We start from the raw sequence: 15,973 nt of genomic DNA on the forward strand, positions 1-15,973 counted from the left end.
GTCTGTAACCTGAAGTGTATGTAACCTGAAGCGTATGTAACCTGAGGTACCACTGTGTGTGTGTGTGTGTGTGTGTGTGTGTGTATGCAAGCCAGTTGAGTTTTAAAGGGGGGGGTGAGTTATCCCACTGTTTTATCAGAGATTTAAAAAACTCTAATACATCATAGACTAAACACAAGGGAGGACTTTCATTGCAGAAAGCATAGGTATCAACCATGCATCAATAAAGGGATGCATGGTTGTGATGTCAAGATGTGGGTTTTGGTACTGGTGAGGAGGAACATGACTATGTTAAGAAGCACTTCTGTTTTAAAAAGCAGATATTGAATTCTGAGGCTTCTTCCGTCCCACATGGAACAATCAGAAATGACTTAAGACAGGTTAGTAGAAATTCCAGCACACACATACACACACACTCCAGTGTTGCTGAAAATATAACAAATATGCCACCCAATTGTACAGTATTCATGTTTCCTCAGACATCTATCAATAGCAGCCTCTAGCTTGCTAGGAATCAACAAGGGCAGAGGCCTCTTGTGCCTCCTGCCCTGCTGGGGGGGGTGCTCTGACCCCGCAAGCGATCTTTTTTGTTCTTACTCGCTCTGCGGTAGCTCCTACGTAAGTGTACTCAGCACTGCGGTCTAAGTAACTGACAATTTGCCACACTTTTTACAGCACCCTGAAATCTGCTGCCTGGCGCAGGTTGTTTCACCCTTTCTAATGGCAGGTCTGGCCCTGGACACAATGATGACTCATGCTTCCCACTTCCCAGTGCATTAGCTGTCATAAAGCAGCTTCATGATTTCCAACCCAATTGGTCTCATTGTCAAGAAAAGATTAAAGAGCAAGGCAGTCTCCTTTCATCTTCCCTCAAAACACAGCCTTTCTCTCTTTTTTTGCTTGCTTGTTAGCCACTTGTACCAGCCAAACTGTTTTAGTCTCTACACTTCAGAAACTTCTGGCATGATTTATAACATTTAATAACAGGGACAGCTCTAGGAAGGTGCAGTTTTTTCACAGCCCTTAAATCCAGGCAGGATGGTGGGAGGCAGTTTTGTAATTTAAATGGAGAGGCTCTTTGTGAATTAACTTCCCACTTTATAAAACTCACTGGCAGGACTTTGGGACAGAGGTCCAGGGCCCCTCTCAGTAGAATGAGCAGGAGGTCCCCCAAACGCAGCAGGGCTGGCTTTGAAGTAAGTGAAGTAATACACATTACTATCTAAAGAGGTGGCCCCTGTAAAGTCTAGAGTCTAAAATTAGAAATGTAAAAAAACAGAGGTGAACCAGTCAGAAGTTGTTAAATATGCAACAATAAAAACACACATCTGGACTTATTTTATTCCCACTGCATTTGGTTTAGAAACAACAGACTTCAAAGTACAACTGGAAGAGATGCTGAATGCTAGTAGCTTGTTTTCATTCCCTATTTGTCCCCTCTCAACTAGCTAAGGACTCTAATACTCTGTTTCACTGATATTCTGAAAGACACCTCTTCCCATATTACCCTTATTGTCCAAACCTATGCACATTTACTTGGGAGTTAGACCTATAAATTTCATTAGAAGTCACTTTTGAGCTTAGGAATGCAGTTTAGGAATGCTTGCTTGGGAGTAAATCCCATGAACCCATTGCTAAATTTGCCTTCTAGAAAGATTTTCACAAAATCCAGTGGCTTACACAGTAAGCTATTACATATTCTGGCCAATGATGCTTTTAAATCATTACACAACTGGATGCCACATTTTTCTTCTGTACACAATGTTGGAAAGGTGTTTGATCTTTCATAAATACATTGTACATTCTATTTACAACTTCTAACAAGCTCTGTGGGTGCCTTTAACCCGCCATCCACAAAATGAATGGAATAATGATGGTAGGGAGGGTAGTAGAAGGTGCCAGACCCAGGCAGAGTATAGAAACCAGTCCCAGCAGTGCTGAAGCAAGAACACTCCTCTGGTCCCGAATAATCATCTTCACCGTTTCACAGAACTGCAAAAATCAGAGCAGAAATTTTTAGAATGCAAATTAAGGGCTGCTTCCAGTTGAGAAATAAACACATGCATGGAATCATAGATTTGGCAATAACCTTAAAGCTCATGTAGTTCAACCTCCTGCTGATGCAGGGAATTGCTACTACAACACACCAAAAAAAGACCAGCTAGTCCTGGTTGAACAAAGGAGAGTCTACCACCTTCCAGGTTATATAGCAAACTGACTTACGTAGTGTTTAATTTTTTAAATTGAAATTTAGCAGGGCTAGTCCAAAATGTTTTGCTGTTACAAGCAACTGTGCCACATGATCTAAGAGATGCACCCCAACATCCTCAGTGATAATACAAAGGATATTGAAGCACCGTTGTTTATTTGGGAGGACTCATAGCTTTGTGGAAGAGCACACCATTTGCATGCAAAATGCCACATTCAAAACTTCCAAGATCTCAAGGCAGCAGGGCAGGGAAACAGCTCTACCTGAGACCACAGAGAGACACTACAGGTTAAGAGTAGGCACCCCAGTGGTCAGGAACCCACTTCCCATCCATCTGAATTTCTAATTCTTCAGTTGCTGTGTGTGTTTCTAAAACCATTTGGATAATTATGTTATGTCTACATGATGACATTGGCTAGAATTTGGTTTCAGTTCTCTGCTAACTTTTACATGATGGTATTTCAGTGCTTTCTAGCAAGTTGGTTTTGATGGACTGAAAGTATATAATGCCTTGACTGCTTACTCTCTAGCCACCCCCATCTCAACTACCCCATCATTCCTGTGGTTTCAGGACAAAACGTCAGCAGAACTGTGGTACCTGCACATTTACTATTTACTAGAGTATTGCATTGGGATGAGATGGCAGGAGTGAAATGAACAGAAAGGGGGAAAGAAGAGTCTTCAAAATGTGCCAATCCACCAGTGACATCCAAGTGAGGCGTAGAGTAGTGAATAGTTGGGGTTGGCTGTTGTTTTTAAAGTGTATTTAAAATGAACAAATGAAGGCTTCAGAACTAGCTGTCCTACTTCTTAAGGAAGCATACAAAAAAAAAAATTTTAAACCAAACCAGGCAGCCTTAAGGGTTTAAAAGTTGCAAGTTTTCTCCAGCCAAGCCATTTATTAGACTAATAAAGCACTATACAAAAACTCTGTTAGATTAACAGTGCTGAACAGTGACACCAATTAAAATCTGGTTTTGTCTGTCAGAAACCTGGCAAACCTAAATGACTTCATTGGCATTTCACACAGATTCAATATTTTTAAGAGAGAGAGAGAAATTAAGGCAAAATAGCCCTTGCTCTGTTCCTGCCTGCATTGGGCACAGAGAGGCAATATGTGTTCCATTCTAATTAGCCACCCAGAAACACTGCCTCTACTACAAGAAATTATTTGCTTGGTACCTAAATAAATCTGACGTACTTCCTTTTGCAGACTTCATCAAGTTCAGCTTGTAAAAGCACGCCTCTGAGCTAACCTGGGGCTGCTGGTAATACTGCTCCTAGTCTCTGCACAATGTACCTTTATTTCTCTTGAATGGCGGAGAAGAGATCAGCTCTGCTCTTAGTACCACCATCCCCAGCTACAAAGGAGAATCATAACCTTGAATTTCAGGGCATCGCATTTAGATGTTTGCTAAACCACACCAAAAATATCCTGTGTTTACCCTCTGATGGAAAGATGAACTTTTTTTTTTACTTTTGCAATGCCAAACCCCTGCCTGTTGGAACAGTACACAGTGTACAACCTAAACCAGTGTTCATTTTCACTCCCTGTACCCAGCTGTCCCATATGAAGAGAGACCTATTTCCTTAACACTGTTAAGCTTGAGATGGAAGGTTCACATAGGGCCACCCTCAACAATATGAAATAAATGCTGACTAAAACATACATTCAGCAAAATGGGACTGAACTCAAGTTCTGCAGAGGATGTGCTGTGCTTCAGATGGCTGTTTTGCATGCTCTGCTTTTAGATAGCAGCCAATCCAATGAATCAGAAGTTTTCACACAGTAAAGATGAGAGTGGAAAAGGAAAGGACATACCTTAGCCCACACGTTTTCAACCCTTTTGAGTCCATGGCTTGCTTGACCAACTACATTCTTTCTGCGGCACCCCATTGGGGCTCAGGAGCCCAGTTATGTCACCCCTTGCCTGCAGAACTGGCAGCCTCTCACCCTTTTTCAAACACCCTCCTTTGTGGAGTGTTCCTTTAACCTCCTCTCCCCTCTCCTCTCCTTGGGAGTCCTCTGGGCAGCTGCTGCTCCTGGTCTCTGAGCTGCCCCCCCCCCACCCCAAAGAGAGGTGCCTCATCACACTGTCCCATGGGGGTGTGGGAAGTACCCCCTGGCCAGCCACAGAGGCACCATTCACCTGGGGAGCTTGTAGCCAGGGCTGCTGGAACGAACAGCTGTGCAAGCCTTTGGGAGGCCGAGACACAAGAGGGCATAAGAGAAAGGAGGGAAGGAAAGAGGGACAGAGGCCAGTGGCACCCCTTAGCCCTATCCATTTCTGCATGAGTATTAAAAAGCCAGAATCTACAACAGCCTTGAACTGTATGCCTTTCAGGGAATCACCATTTCATTAGGGGGGAAAGCAGGGGGAAATATATACACTATATAGCAATTCCTGCAACCAGCACCATTGTCACTAGGTTGAAAGTACTCAAAATACCAAATCTAGCATTCTGTCAGCAGTCTAAGGCCAAATTCTACTTAGATTAGTGGGCCCTTGCTAGAGGTCTGGGCTTGGATTTAAGAGAGACAGGTGGAATGTTAAAACAATGACTTGCCCACTTTTGATTTGCAAGAAACAAAATTTAAAAGGACTGTAAGTATAGTCAAATCCTGAGCTGAATAATAATAATAATAATAATAATAATAATAATAATAATAATAATAGAAGATTCCATTCCTTAAGAGCAATGGGAAGATGAGCATTTCTCTTCAACAGAGAAGGCTCTAGTTAAAGTCTTTTGGGAATTGAATAGTTCTCTGCCCAGGTTTGCTTTCAGATAGGAAAACTGGATAGCCGGTGCTACAGCAGGATCCCTATACTTCCTTGGCAGCATCAGCTCACACTGCCCTGTTCCCAGACGATGGAATGGGTGGACAGTTTTGTTTTTGTGTTTTTGTTTATTCTGGCTCAGAGATACATTAAGTGTTTGGATAGCAGTCTTGTTGGGACATGCAAGGAAAGCTTGCACTTGAATCTTACCACTAACATAAAAGGCACTATATAGCTTTTTATGGATTATTAGAGATTTTGGAACACGGTTGGTTACTAATAGTTAAAAGCACAAGACTGAACCAAAAATGAAACACCCTCAACTCATGCAGCTTACTTTATGTTCTGGGGGAAGGGAAATGCAAGTGAGAAATGCTTATAGAAGTAGGTTATAAATGCACAACACGGAGTCCCATACAGATAAGCCACTGTGCAATTGTCCCTTTGTGCTCTCAAAGCAAGGACTCAGAATCCTTTTGCCAGGTTGCTTGGCTAGATTTGTACAGTGGTAGTTTACCTTCTCAGTCTGGAAGCTGACCGGAGAACCATATCTGCAGAAGGTCACAAAATGTTCACAGTTGTTCCACAGCAAGCTGTATTCAGTGGCACCCACCAGCTTTTCTGCTCTGCAGACCACCTCTTCATCACGCAGGACGTTGTTCTTGAAGAGTTTGTCCATGTGGTTTACCAGAATAGAGCCTCCATAGGCAAAGTCTTCCACTGTGTCCACACGGATCCTGGCCATTTTAGTGATGACACCAAAGATGAGTCTCTTGTTAGTCACCACCTTCTGGATCTGTTTCTGGTCGTTGGTGAGAGCAGGCAGGATATCTGGCATAAGGTGAGCCACCCGGTTATCCCCCAGGTAGATGCCAAAATGAATGAAGAGTGTTCGGGGCACCTCCAGCAAATCCCCTGGCTTGAAATAGGTGGTATCATAATAACAGCATCGTTTCTTCTTCTCTTCTTCCTCTGCACCGGAGCCCACACCGAGAAGTTTGAAGTTGGCAAGCAGCAGAAACTTTTCCAGTAGCAGGGATGCTATTTCATACATGGGGTTTTTCATGGTGCTGATCTTATTCTTATTCTGCGGCTGCAGCTGCTCCTGATTCATTCAGCTTCAGCATCTTGCCTTTTTATCATGGCAAGAGGGGCTGTCCCACAACCAGCATCAGTTTGGATTGGCAGATAGGCAAGTGGGTGGTTACTGTGGGGTGAAATAGACCTCTACTCAGAAAGTGACTCTTTCAGAAACATTTTACAAGAGTCCCAATTATGCATTCAGTATATAGAATGAGCAGGCACACATACAAAATCACCTAGTCTAGACCATGTGCTTATCGAAATGCAAGCACTTAGTGACTGAACAGCTTGAAAGCCTAGAATGATGTAAGTACCAATGCAATCATTAGGCATTTGATTCAGATTGTGATAGATTATGACTATCCTGGGAGACTATTTGAGACACAAAATCTGCAACATACACTTATTTTGGAGTAAATTGTCACTGAACTCAGTAAGACTTTCTTCCAAGTAAATATGCAGGGGTTTGGGTTACAAGGCTGCATACATATGGCACCCTGAAATTATTTCCAAGTAAATATTAGAATTGCAGACTTTTAATTGTATAGGATTAGATGCTTACATGAAAGTGAGCCCCACTGTTCTCAATGGGCCTTATTTCCTTGCACATATGTTTGCAGCCTTATTTTCAAGTAATTGCCACTGCAACCAATAGGTTTTCAAACCTTGCCATGTATTCAGTGTTAGGAAAATGTTGATAGGTACATCTAAGTGAAAGGTTTTTTTGTTGTGTGCCATGCAAATTGGATCTGAATTTATACATGTACTGATTTAAAGATACAGAGATCTGCTTACTGATGAAAATGATTCATTTTTTACATATACATGAACTCAGCTTGGCACTTAACATTTAAAAATATATATCTGAATTTGCAAGATGGTGAGAGATCAAATGCCATGATAGAAGTTCATTTACCATATTTGCATTTCCTATGTGAGTGTTCAAAGCATACCTTTCCACATAGTTTCCAGGTAAGATAGCATCAAGTTCCAATGCAACATATATAGAGCTTTTGTCAAGTGTGGTTTCTGTTTGGCAGAAGTTTGGGAAGTGGTTTGGTTTCCCCCAGAATTGTAATGTATCCTTATTTTATTTTAACTTTTAGAGAGGGAACAGATCTGTACAGAATTGGGGAAGGTATACATTTCTGTTATGACAAAAAGCAAAAGCATGGGCAAACCCTTTCCACCACCCCATGCCCAGCTAATCTTTTCATGCACCATGGAGGTACTTGCAGGGTTCTCAGAAGGAAGGTGCTAAAGAAACTGTAGTGATGGAGAAGCAGAGTGATGGGAGAAAAGCAAGCAATCCTTTAAAAGTCATTTCCCCCCTTTCAGAATGGGCCTGTATTTCTGCTCAAACGAAAAAATAAAATAACCGTTGGCTGGCTTTGGGGAAGGGGGGGGTATTAATCTTGCACTTCACACATCTATTCATGTATGGATATCCCCGTTTTAACTTTCTGCATTTCCTTTCCCTCTGACGCCACTGTTTACACTGCTCTCCCCCACCGTGTGTGTGTGTGTGTGCGCGCGCGCGCGCGCGTACCTGCAAGTGAGGATAACTGATGACGTGGGCTTCGTTCCACGAAAGCATCTGGCACAACTGCGCCAGCCTCGAGGTGCCACGAGACTCTTCGGCGGCTTGTCTACCTGCGGCAGGCTAGCTGGGCTGAGAGACGCGCCGAAGGAGCCAGCCGTGCCTCGCGGCTAAGATTGATTCTCTGCTAATCCATTATGCGGAGGGGTCAAGCCCAGCGAACAAAAGCCTCAACTCAACACCCACCCCAAGCCCATCAGACTGCTTCTCCCCTACCCCCCTCCTTCTCCTCGGCCCCCGTCGGAGGCGACTGTGCTTGGTAGCCCAGCGGAATCTGCGAAGCATGATTGATGGGGGGCCATTCATCTTACCTGGAAGGCGACAAGGGCTTGACAGCCGGAGCGGGGGAGGCTACTCCCCCGCGCAACCCGCCATTCTCTTTCTAGCGGCCCCTGCCAGACTCACTTTTGTGTGTGTGTTTCGCCCCCCGGCACTCCGGATCCGGAGAAGCAGAAAAGCGGCCGCTGGAAGGGGGAGAGGGCGGGGCCCCGGGCAAAGGGGGCGGGTCTCTCTCGCCTCGCGCTTAGAAGAAGCGAGAGCTCCCCCTTTCCCCTTGTCTCTCAAAGCGCCGCTGGGACCAAACGGGAGAGAGGCGTGGAGCTGTTTCTCTTTTAGCCCCTTTGCCGAAACGGTGCAACGGATCCCGATGGGCCCTGACAGGACGAGTTTCCTTCCCCGCCCGGGCAGGCAGCGCTGCCTAAGGACCTCCCTGGTGGCGCAGCAGGATCGGCGGGGGCGGGGAGGGAGGAGGGAGGCAGGGAGGCGCACCTCAGGACCTCTGGCTTCCCTAACCAGAGTTACCAGGAAGAAACTCGCAGCCAGTGTCACAGAATCGTATTTGGAAGGGGCCATGAGGGTCATCTTGCCCAACCCCCTGCAATGCAGGAATCTTTTGCCCAACGTGGGATTCGAACCCACGACCCTGAGATTAAGAGTCTCACGCTCTACCGACCGAATGGGACACACGCTTGGAACACCCCCAAGAGCACCTGGGATGCGTTTCTTGGATGGAAGAGCGCTACACACCTGGCACTCTCCTCCGGGCTGTATGTTGCAAGAGATCTGACAGCGGTGGCAGAAGCTTGCCTGCTATTGTTAATCTTTTAATTGAGGAAGCATATTAAACTAACAAAGAAAATGAGCAAGACTTCTCCCTCCATCCCCACCCATTCAAATTCCGGGGGCGGAGAATGCCGGGGGCATCAGTTGTAAAGGGAAAACAATGGGGGAAAGGGGTGCGGTGGGGGAATAGAGCCAAGCAGTGACGGCATGCTATATTCAGCATCAATGCTTGCAAAATGAGAATTCTCCCGCGCAATTGTTTCAGCTGGTTTTCATTGATAGTGGAGATAAGCAACAGAAGGGCTGCTCTTACATTCCTGTCCTGGTTATGAACTTCTCCCCTTGATAGGCTCCCCTTAAATACAGGATGGGCGCATAGACACCACCTTATACCTTATACCGTAAACCAACTGACCGACAAACATATCTACATGCCTCTAGCTACCATCCCAAACATACCAAACAGTCCATTGTATATAGCCAGGCACTACGTTACAGCCGCATCTGCTCCAATTCTACAGACAGAGACTCTCACCTAAGAGATCTACAGCAAACCTTTTTAGAACTAAAATACCCAGCAGATGAAGTTAGACAACAGATCAACAGAGCCAGACTGATACCCAGAGAGAACTTGCTGCAAGACAGACCCAAAAAAGAAAATAACAGAACACCTCTAGTCATCACATACAGCTCCCAAGTTAAAACAGTACAACGCATCATCAGAGATCTACAACCTCTCCTGGACAATGACAGTTGTCTTTCTCAAGCTCTGGGAGGAAGACCTTTCATTGCCTCCAGACAGCCCCCCAATCTTAAACAACTCCTAACCCACAATAATACTATAACCAGACTTAACACGGACACTGGCACCAGAGCCTGCAATAAACCCAGATGCCAACTTTGCTGCCACATACACCCGGACAACACCATTACTGGCCCCAACAACATCACACATACCATCTCGGGACTATTTAATTGCTCATCGTCTAACATTGTGTATGCCATAAAATGCCAACAGTGTCCTTCAGCTCTCTATATTGGACAAACAGGCCAGACCTTACGCCAAAGAATAAACGGACATAAATCCGACATCAGGAACCACAAGACAGAAAAACCAGTAGGAGAACACTTCAATCTCCCAGGACATTCTATACAAGATCTCAAAGTAGCTGTTCTATTACAAAGGAATTTCAGAAGTAGACTGGAAAGAGAAGCTGCTGAATTGCAACTTATCACCAAACTTAAAACTATGGAGAGACCTGGTTTGAACAAAGACATTGGATTCTTATCTCATTATACATGACAAAGCCATTTTTCACCTTCTCACCCCTTGCTTTTTCCTGTTAGACCTATTGCAGTCGTTAAGAGTCATCAACAGGCTCCAGTTACAGATAGGTAGCCGTGTTGGTCTGCCATGGTCAAAACAAAATAAAAAAATTCCTTCCAGTAGCACCTTAAAGACCAACTGAGTTAGTTCTAGGTATGAGCTTTCGTGTGCATGCACACGTATCTGAAGAAGTGTGCATGCACACGAAAGCTCATACCTAGAACTAACTCAGTTGGTCTTTAAGGTGCTACTGGAAGGAATTTTTTTATTTTGTTTTGTATCAACAGGCTCATCGCAGCTATCTGCCAATCACCCATTCCCACCACCCTTCTGAGTAATACCCCTCCCCACCTTCTCACTATATAGAAAGGTCTGGTGACTTCTGTTTCAGTGTATCTGAAGAAGTGTGCATGCACACGAAAGCTCATACCTAGAACTAACTCAGTTGGTCTTTAAGGTGCTACTGGAAGGAATTTTTTTATTTTGTTTTGACCTTGATAGGCGCTTGGCTTACCTGTCCTTGGTCACACCACCACAACAAACATTTAAAGCAGATAGGCTGTAGCCCTTCCGAGATGTTCCCAGGTTGCATTTTAGGATTGCCAATGCAACAGCTGAAGAGCAAGATTGTTTTATGTTTACTAAAAAGAGGGGGGGGGGCGTGTGTCAGTTTTTCTTCCTGGGTGCAATCTGGAAACTGCAAAGCACCTAACAGACTCCTTTCATCTGAATGCCAGCTGCCTCCGACATACCATCTTAAAGTTGTGCCTAAATGCAGACTCCATCTGTGGCTGCAGCATCTACCCTTATGTAGAGATCTCGGGAATTCACAAACTTGTGCACTATTTTGTAACATGTTGGTCGACCTAATAAGGATGTTGCCCTAATGTGGATTTTGTAATTTAACAAATGCTGTAATGTGAGCCTCAGGCCCTGAAGGGCTACTGTAGAAATCTATTTCAGATGATCCATGTGGAATTAAGAAGGAAATGGCCCAGATCTCCACTCTGTTCCACAACTAGGAACCCTTACATGACACTTATCTTAAGTGAATCTTCTGCTTCTCTTTCTTTTAGATGTATGGTTTTGAGAACTTGTTGCCTTTTAGTCTTGGCTGCATAGCTACTCTCTCTCTCTCTCTCTCTCTCTCTCTCTCACACACACACACACACACACACACACACCCCTCAGATGCAACTCACTGTAGTATTGCCAGTGGGAACTTGAGCTGGAAGTCAGGTGGAGAGAGAGCTAAGTGTTGGTTCTTAGTGTGCAAAAAGATGTTTCCAGGATGTTTCACTCCTTGTTTAGACAGAGGCAGCCTTTGTTTTATTTTCCAGTGCCATTTAATCTTAATCCCCCCAAATGAAGGGGTACATTACAGATAAATCCAGAGAGGAAATAGCCCATGAAACCAGAGATGCTATTTAGGTTTCTGGCCAAAAGCCTTGATTGCTTGGGTGAATCTCAAAAGGAATGTATGAAAAAAACTAGTTCCCTTTTCTTACTACTTCCACTAACAAGCTGGGGAAACAACAGTTTCACCTTACCTGGCTGCTCATTAGCAGGGATGGGGGAGGGAGTGTGTTGCATTTTCTTGAAAAGCTGTGCATTGATCCCATACTGACTGCAGCTCCAGAAAATTCAGCTATATACTCAGCCACTCTCTGAAATTAACGCTTCACTGTCCTTGTGCTGTTGGGAGCTTCAGATGCAGAAAGCAACAGTAATTAGTTTAAATATATATTTCAAAACAGGGTGTGGGTGTGTGGAAACAAGCAGAGAACATTCACGGATGTTATAGAGGGCATACTATACACATCACCCTTTATCAAGGACGTAAGTCATAGAGTAGACCCACTGAAATTACAGAGTTTAAATTTCAGTGATTTCCATGGGTCTAACCAATTACTTAGATGGCTATCATTCACATACAACTAAATTCCTATTAAAGGAAAGACAAAACTAAATACCTTTGAAACAAGTTGAGTAAACTTTAAATAACTATTTTCTGTGGTACCCTTCGATGCCATGAACAAAGGCGTTTTGAGACTGAACAATTTAAGAATGACATTGCTCCATATTCAGTAACTAGAATCAGTATAACAAAATAGGAGATTGTGTGTGTGTGTAGGTATTTCAGCTGTAGCAACAAATATGTTGCTACAACAAATATGTTGCTACACATTATTTTTGAAAAGAAAAGTGTCATATGGACACAAATCTGTCAGAACTAAAATACAGTCTAAATTTGCATTACTGTTCTACAGTATGTAAATCTGCAATACTCATTCTAGGGATTAACATCACAGCTCAACCAGTGACTCACAAAGGCTGCAATCCACCCACCTAATGGTAAGCCCCATTGACCTCACTGCGATTTACTGCTGAGTAGTCATGTTTAGGATAGCACTGTAAGGATGCAATGTGCACTTACCTGCAAGTAGGCACACACTAAAGTGGTCTTACTTTTGAGTAAACATAGGGTTGTATGAGTTATATCCACATAGTCTCAATACCATCCATTGCAAAATTTTGCTGGAAAAGTGCATCAGAATCACACTTTAAATACACTTTCTCCATTAAAATGTGCTATAGAAAGTATAGACACGAGAGCACAGCACCCAAAAAATGCCTAAGATTGTGGCACCCAAAAATGCACATTTTGGGGTACTGTGCTCTTGCATGGGTCATGCAATTCATGCAGGAACATGGCCCAGAAGCCATGAATCCCAGTTTTGCACTGGGACATGTTGGATGGTATGGTAGTACCATTCACATAACAAAAACTACCACAGAAATATTAGCATTTTCAAAAGTAGGGGATCCATGGCTTGGCTTTTGAAAAACAGGGGGTCTGCAGTACTTAGCTAATTGGGAAACACTGACCTAGAGCCTACTAAGGTGAGCTAAGCCTGGCAGGACAGCTTATGCTATGGTCTTAACCCCTTCATGCATTAATTAGACTAAAGCATGCTGGTTATATGAGGCTGGTTACATGCCTTTCTTCCTCCCCCATAGTTTTATTTGCAAAAATAATTTTCTATTTTCAGGGAGTGGGGGATTATTAAAAATACTTTGGAATTCTCTTCAGGGTGTCCAGATGGAAAGGAGAGCAGGGTACCTGCACTTGACTTGCAAACTACGCTTGCTGAAATTCCCTCTTCTGCACTCTTTTCACTTAACCATGTGTGAATTTTCTGCCAGCTTCCTGTCTAATCATCACCTTTTGTATCACCGCTCTGTAACTTTTTTGAAAATCTGATTGAGAACTGACTGTCCTTACTAACTATGCTAAAGCTGCAATCCTAAACTCACTTGGAAATCAAACTGAACTGAAACCACTCCTGGAAAGACATATAGGATCGCACTAGCCACTTCCCATTCTCTGCACAAAATGAATTTCCCAGAGGTCCAGTCCTTGTTAAGATGGGTCACAAACAGAAATATTATACAGTATTAACTGTTTATCTGCTTTTTGGTGTGTGTGTGGTGGGGGACATGAGATATGATGTTTTGCGGAAGTCTTAGGGTTAAACTATTAATCATGTATAGTTTTGTGTAGCTTTCCTCTATTTTTTAAAAAATGAAAAGAAACTTATAGAGGCTGCAATTATGAGTGGAGAGGCAGTAAATAGGCAGGAGATACATAACTCCTTCTAAGATAGTTGTTTTTCCACTCAAAAGTGCACCAAACCCAGCATGGCTTTTCCTTTTGCAGGGAAAAAAAGATGCTAGCACTTCTACTTGAAGAGGGAAATCAGCTGGGTAGAATGTGATTTCAAGGAGAAAACAACTGGCAGGGTGAAGTTAAGCTGTGCCACACCTACTGGTTCTCCATACCAACCTCTAGCAGTTGTTTTTTCCTTTTTCAGAAGCATCCAACTTGCCAGGTGGATCAATGCCTACTGAATAAAGTTGCCTGCTCCTGCTGATTTAACTATCAACCTTTATCCAGATAAGAAAGTGAAAACAAAATTTAAATCATGTAGCAAGCTGAGTCTCTTTGCAACAGAAAATATCACAAAAGTCTGCCTCATCATTCAAGGCACTACCTTTCTGTGATAGGGACGCGGGCGGCGCTGTGGGTTAAATCACAGAGCCTAGCGCTTGCCGATCAAGTTGGCGGTTCGAATACCCACCACTGAGTGAGTTCCCATTGCTCGGTCCCTGCTCCTGCAAACCTAGCAGTTCGAAAGCACATCAAAGTGCAAGTAGATAAATAGGTACCGCTCCAGCGGGAAGGTAAACAGCGTTTCTGTGTGCTGCTCTGGTTCGCCAGAAGCGGCTTAGTCATGCTGGCCACATGACCCGGAAGCTGTACGCTGGCTCCCTCGGCCAATAAAGCGAGATGAGCGCCGCAACCCCAGAGTTGTCCGCTATTGGACCTAATGGTCAGGGGTCCTGTTACCTTTACCTTACTGTGACTATATAATGAGATGAAGTTGAAATACATTAGATTGCTGCTTCTTGGGGCATCATTATATTATGATGAGCCTAGAGAAAGTCAACAGATGAGAAAAAAGATAGAAAGGGAGACACAACAAAACTGCTTACTCCATTTGACATTTATTTAACACTAAAATTATGTGTACCACTTTTCAGTAATGAAGATGGGACTACACCCGGGTGTACTCCTTACTCTTATTAGTTCTGTACAGAAGCTTCAATGTCAAGTCCAAAGTCCGATCAACATATTCAAATGTAATCTTGATAAACAGTGGCTTGTATGCTGTTCTGGAGGAACGAATGTGCAAAATCTGTGTACAGGTCTTGAATTTAATATGTGCCTACAAGATTCTGGAAAAGTTAACATAGTCCAAACTAGTGTTTATATATATATTTATATATATATATATATATTCAAACACATAAAGGCTACAAATAATAGTTCTAAAAATAAAATAAAAAATTCCAGAATAAAAAATTGTACTGCCATTTTCAGTGAAGCATGCACTTGTATACCATTCTTCACTGTACTACAGAATGAACTGATTAGGATTTCTGACACCTGTTGCTGATGGGAGTTGTAGTCCAAAACACCTACACTGCACCAGGTTAGCACAGACTACTCTAAGCTAATATTTGGTCAATTCCAAATAAAGGTTAAGGCAGGAATGGGAAACCTGTGGCCTTCCAGACATTACTGGACATCATCAGCCTCAGCCAGCATGGCCAATAGCTAGGCATAATGGGATATGCCGTTCAGCAACACCAGGAGGCCCCCAGGTTCCCCATCCCTAGCTAAAGGCAATAGTTTGTACAAGTAGGATAAGCAACCACTTGCCAGTATTCAGGGTCTGTCCCCATGTGGACTTATCTGGAGGTAGTATCTTTCTAACACATTGTACCAGCCATCAAATGCAACCTTCAAGTTCATTAGCCAACATCCAAAGAACCAAGCTACTAGTTCAACATGCCCAAGGAGTCCAAGGGCTTGCTTGTATTTATGGGTCTTCAATTTTGTCCACCCACCCAACCTTGCCATGACAAAGCAAGGAAGGAGTTTCAAAAGCAGCTTGTGACATGGTGTGGTGGTGAGCTGTTTTAAATATCCAAAGGGCTGTCACACGAAAGATGCAGGCTAGGATCTAAACTACAGTGGTACCTCAGGTTACATACGCTTCAGGTTACAGACTCTGCTAACCCAGAAATAGTACCTTGGGTTAAGAACTTTGCTTCAGGATGAGAACAGAAATCATGCTCTGGCGGCGCAGCGGCAGCAGCAGGAGGCCCCATTAGCTAAAGTGGTGCTTCAGGTTAAGAACAGTTTCAGGTTAAGAACGGACCTCCGGAACGAATTAAGTACTTGACCTGAGGTACCACTGTAATGGCTTCACGTTACAAGAAGGAGATTCTGATTATACATCAGGAAGAACTCTGTGACAGTAAGAGCTGTTTGACAGTGG

The 15,973-nt window shown here is 43.5% G+C and overlaps 1 protein-coding gene across 3 annotated transcripts; it reads right to left on the reverse strand.

Annotated features, from left to right (window-relative positions):
- Window positions 1-1,322: 1,322 nt before the first annotated feature.
- On the reverse strand, window positions 1,323-11,893 carry LRAT (lecithin retinol acyltransferase). Of its 3 annotated transcripts, none has more exons than XM_081875493.1 (3): window positions 11,615-11,893; window positions 5,510-6,199; window positions 1,323-1,992 (listed from the first exon to the last, which is right to left on the reverse strand). In XM_081875493.1, exons 2-3 carry the CDS (start codon window positions 6,104-6,106, stop codon window positions 1,840-1,842), a joined length of 750 nt encoding a protein of 249 aa, XP_081731619.1. In that variant the 5' UTR covers window positions 6,107-6,199; window positions 11,615-11,893; the 3' UTR covers window positions 1,323-1,839. The 3 variants fall into 3 exon arrangements, with proteins under 3 accessions (XP_081731619.1, XP_081731618.1, XP_081731620.1); XM_081875492.1 differs by lacking the exon at window positions 11,615-11,893 and adding an exon at window positions 7,987-8,322; XM_081875494.1 differs by lacking the exon at window positions 11,615-11,893 and adding an exon at window positions 7,625-7,845.
- Window positions 11,894-15,973: the final 4,080 nt, after the last annotated feature.

Source organism: Podarcis erhardii (genome assembly GCF_964252035.2).
Source record: "Podarcis erhardii genome assembly, chromosome: 9".
Lineage (NCBI taxonomy): Eukaryota > Metazoa > Chordata > Lepidosauria > Squamata > Lacertidae > Podarcis > Podarcis erhardii.

What these genes read in the sequence shown, in the direction of transcription:
- LRAT (XM_081875493.1), bottom strand. Translation starts at nt 6,106, where the DNA reads ATGAATCAGGAGCAGCTGCAGCCGCAGAATAAGAATAAGATCAGCACC. An exon ending in TCAGCTTCCAGACTGAGAAG is followed by an intron (nt 1,993 to 5,509) that starts GTAAACTACCAC and finishes TGATTTTTGCAG; the next exon opens with TTCTGTGAAACGGTGAAGAT.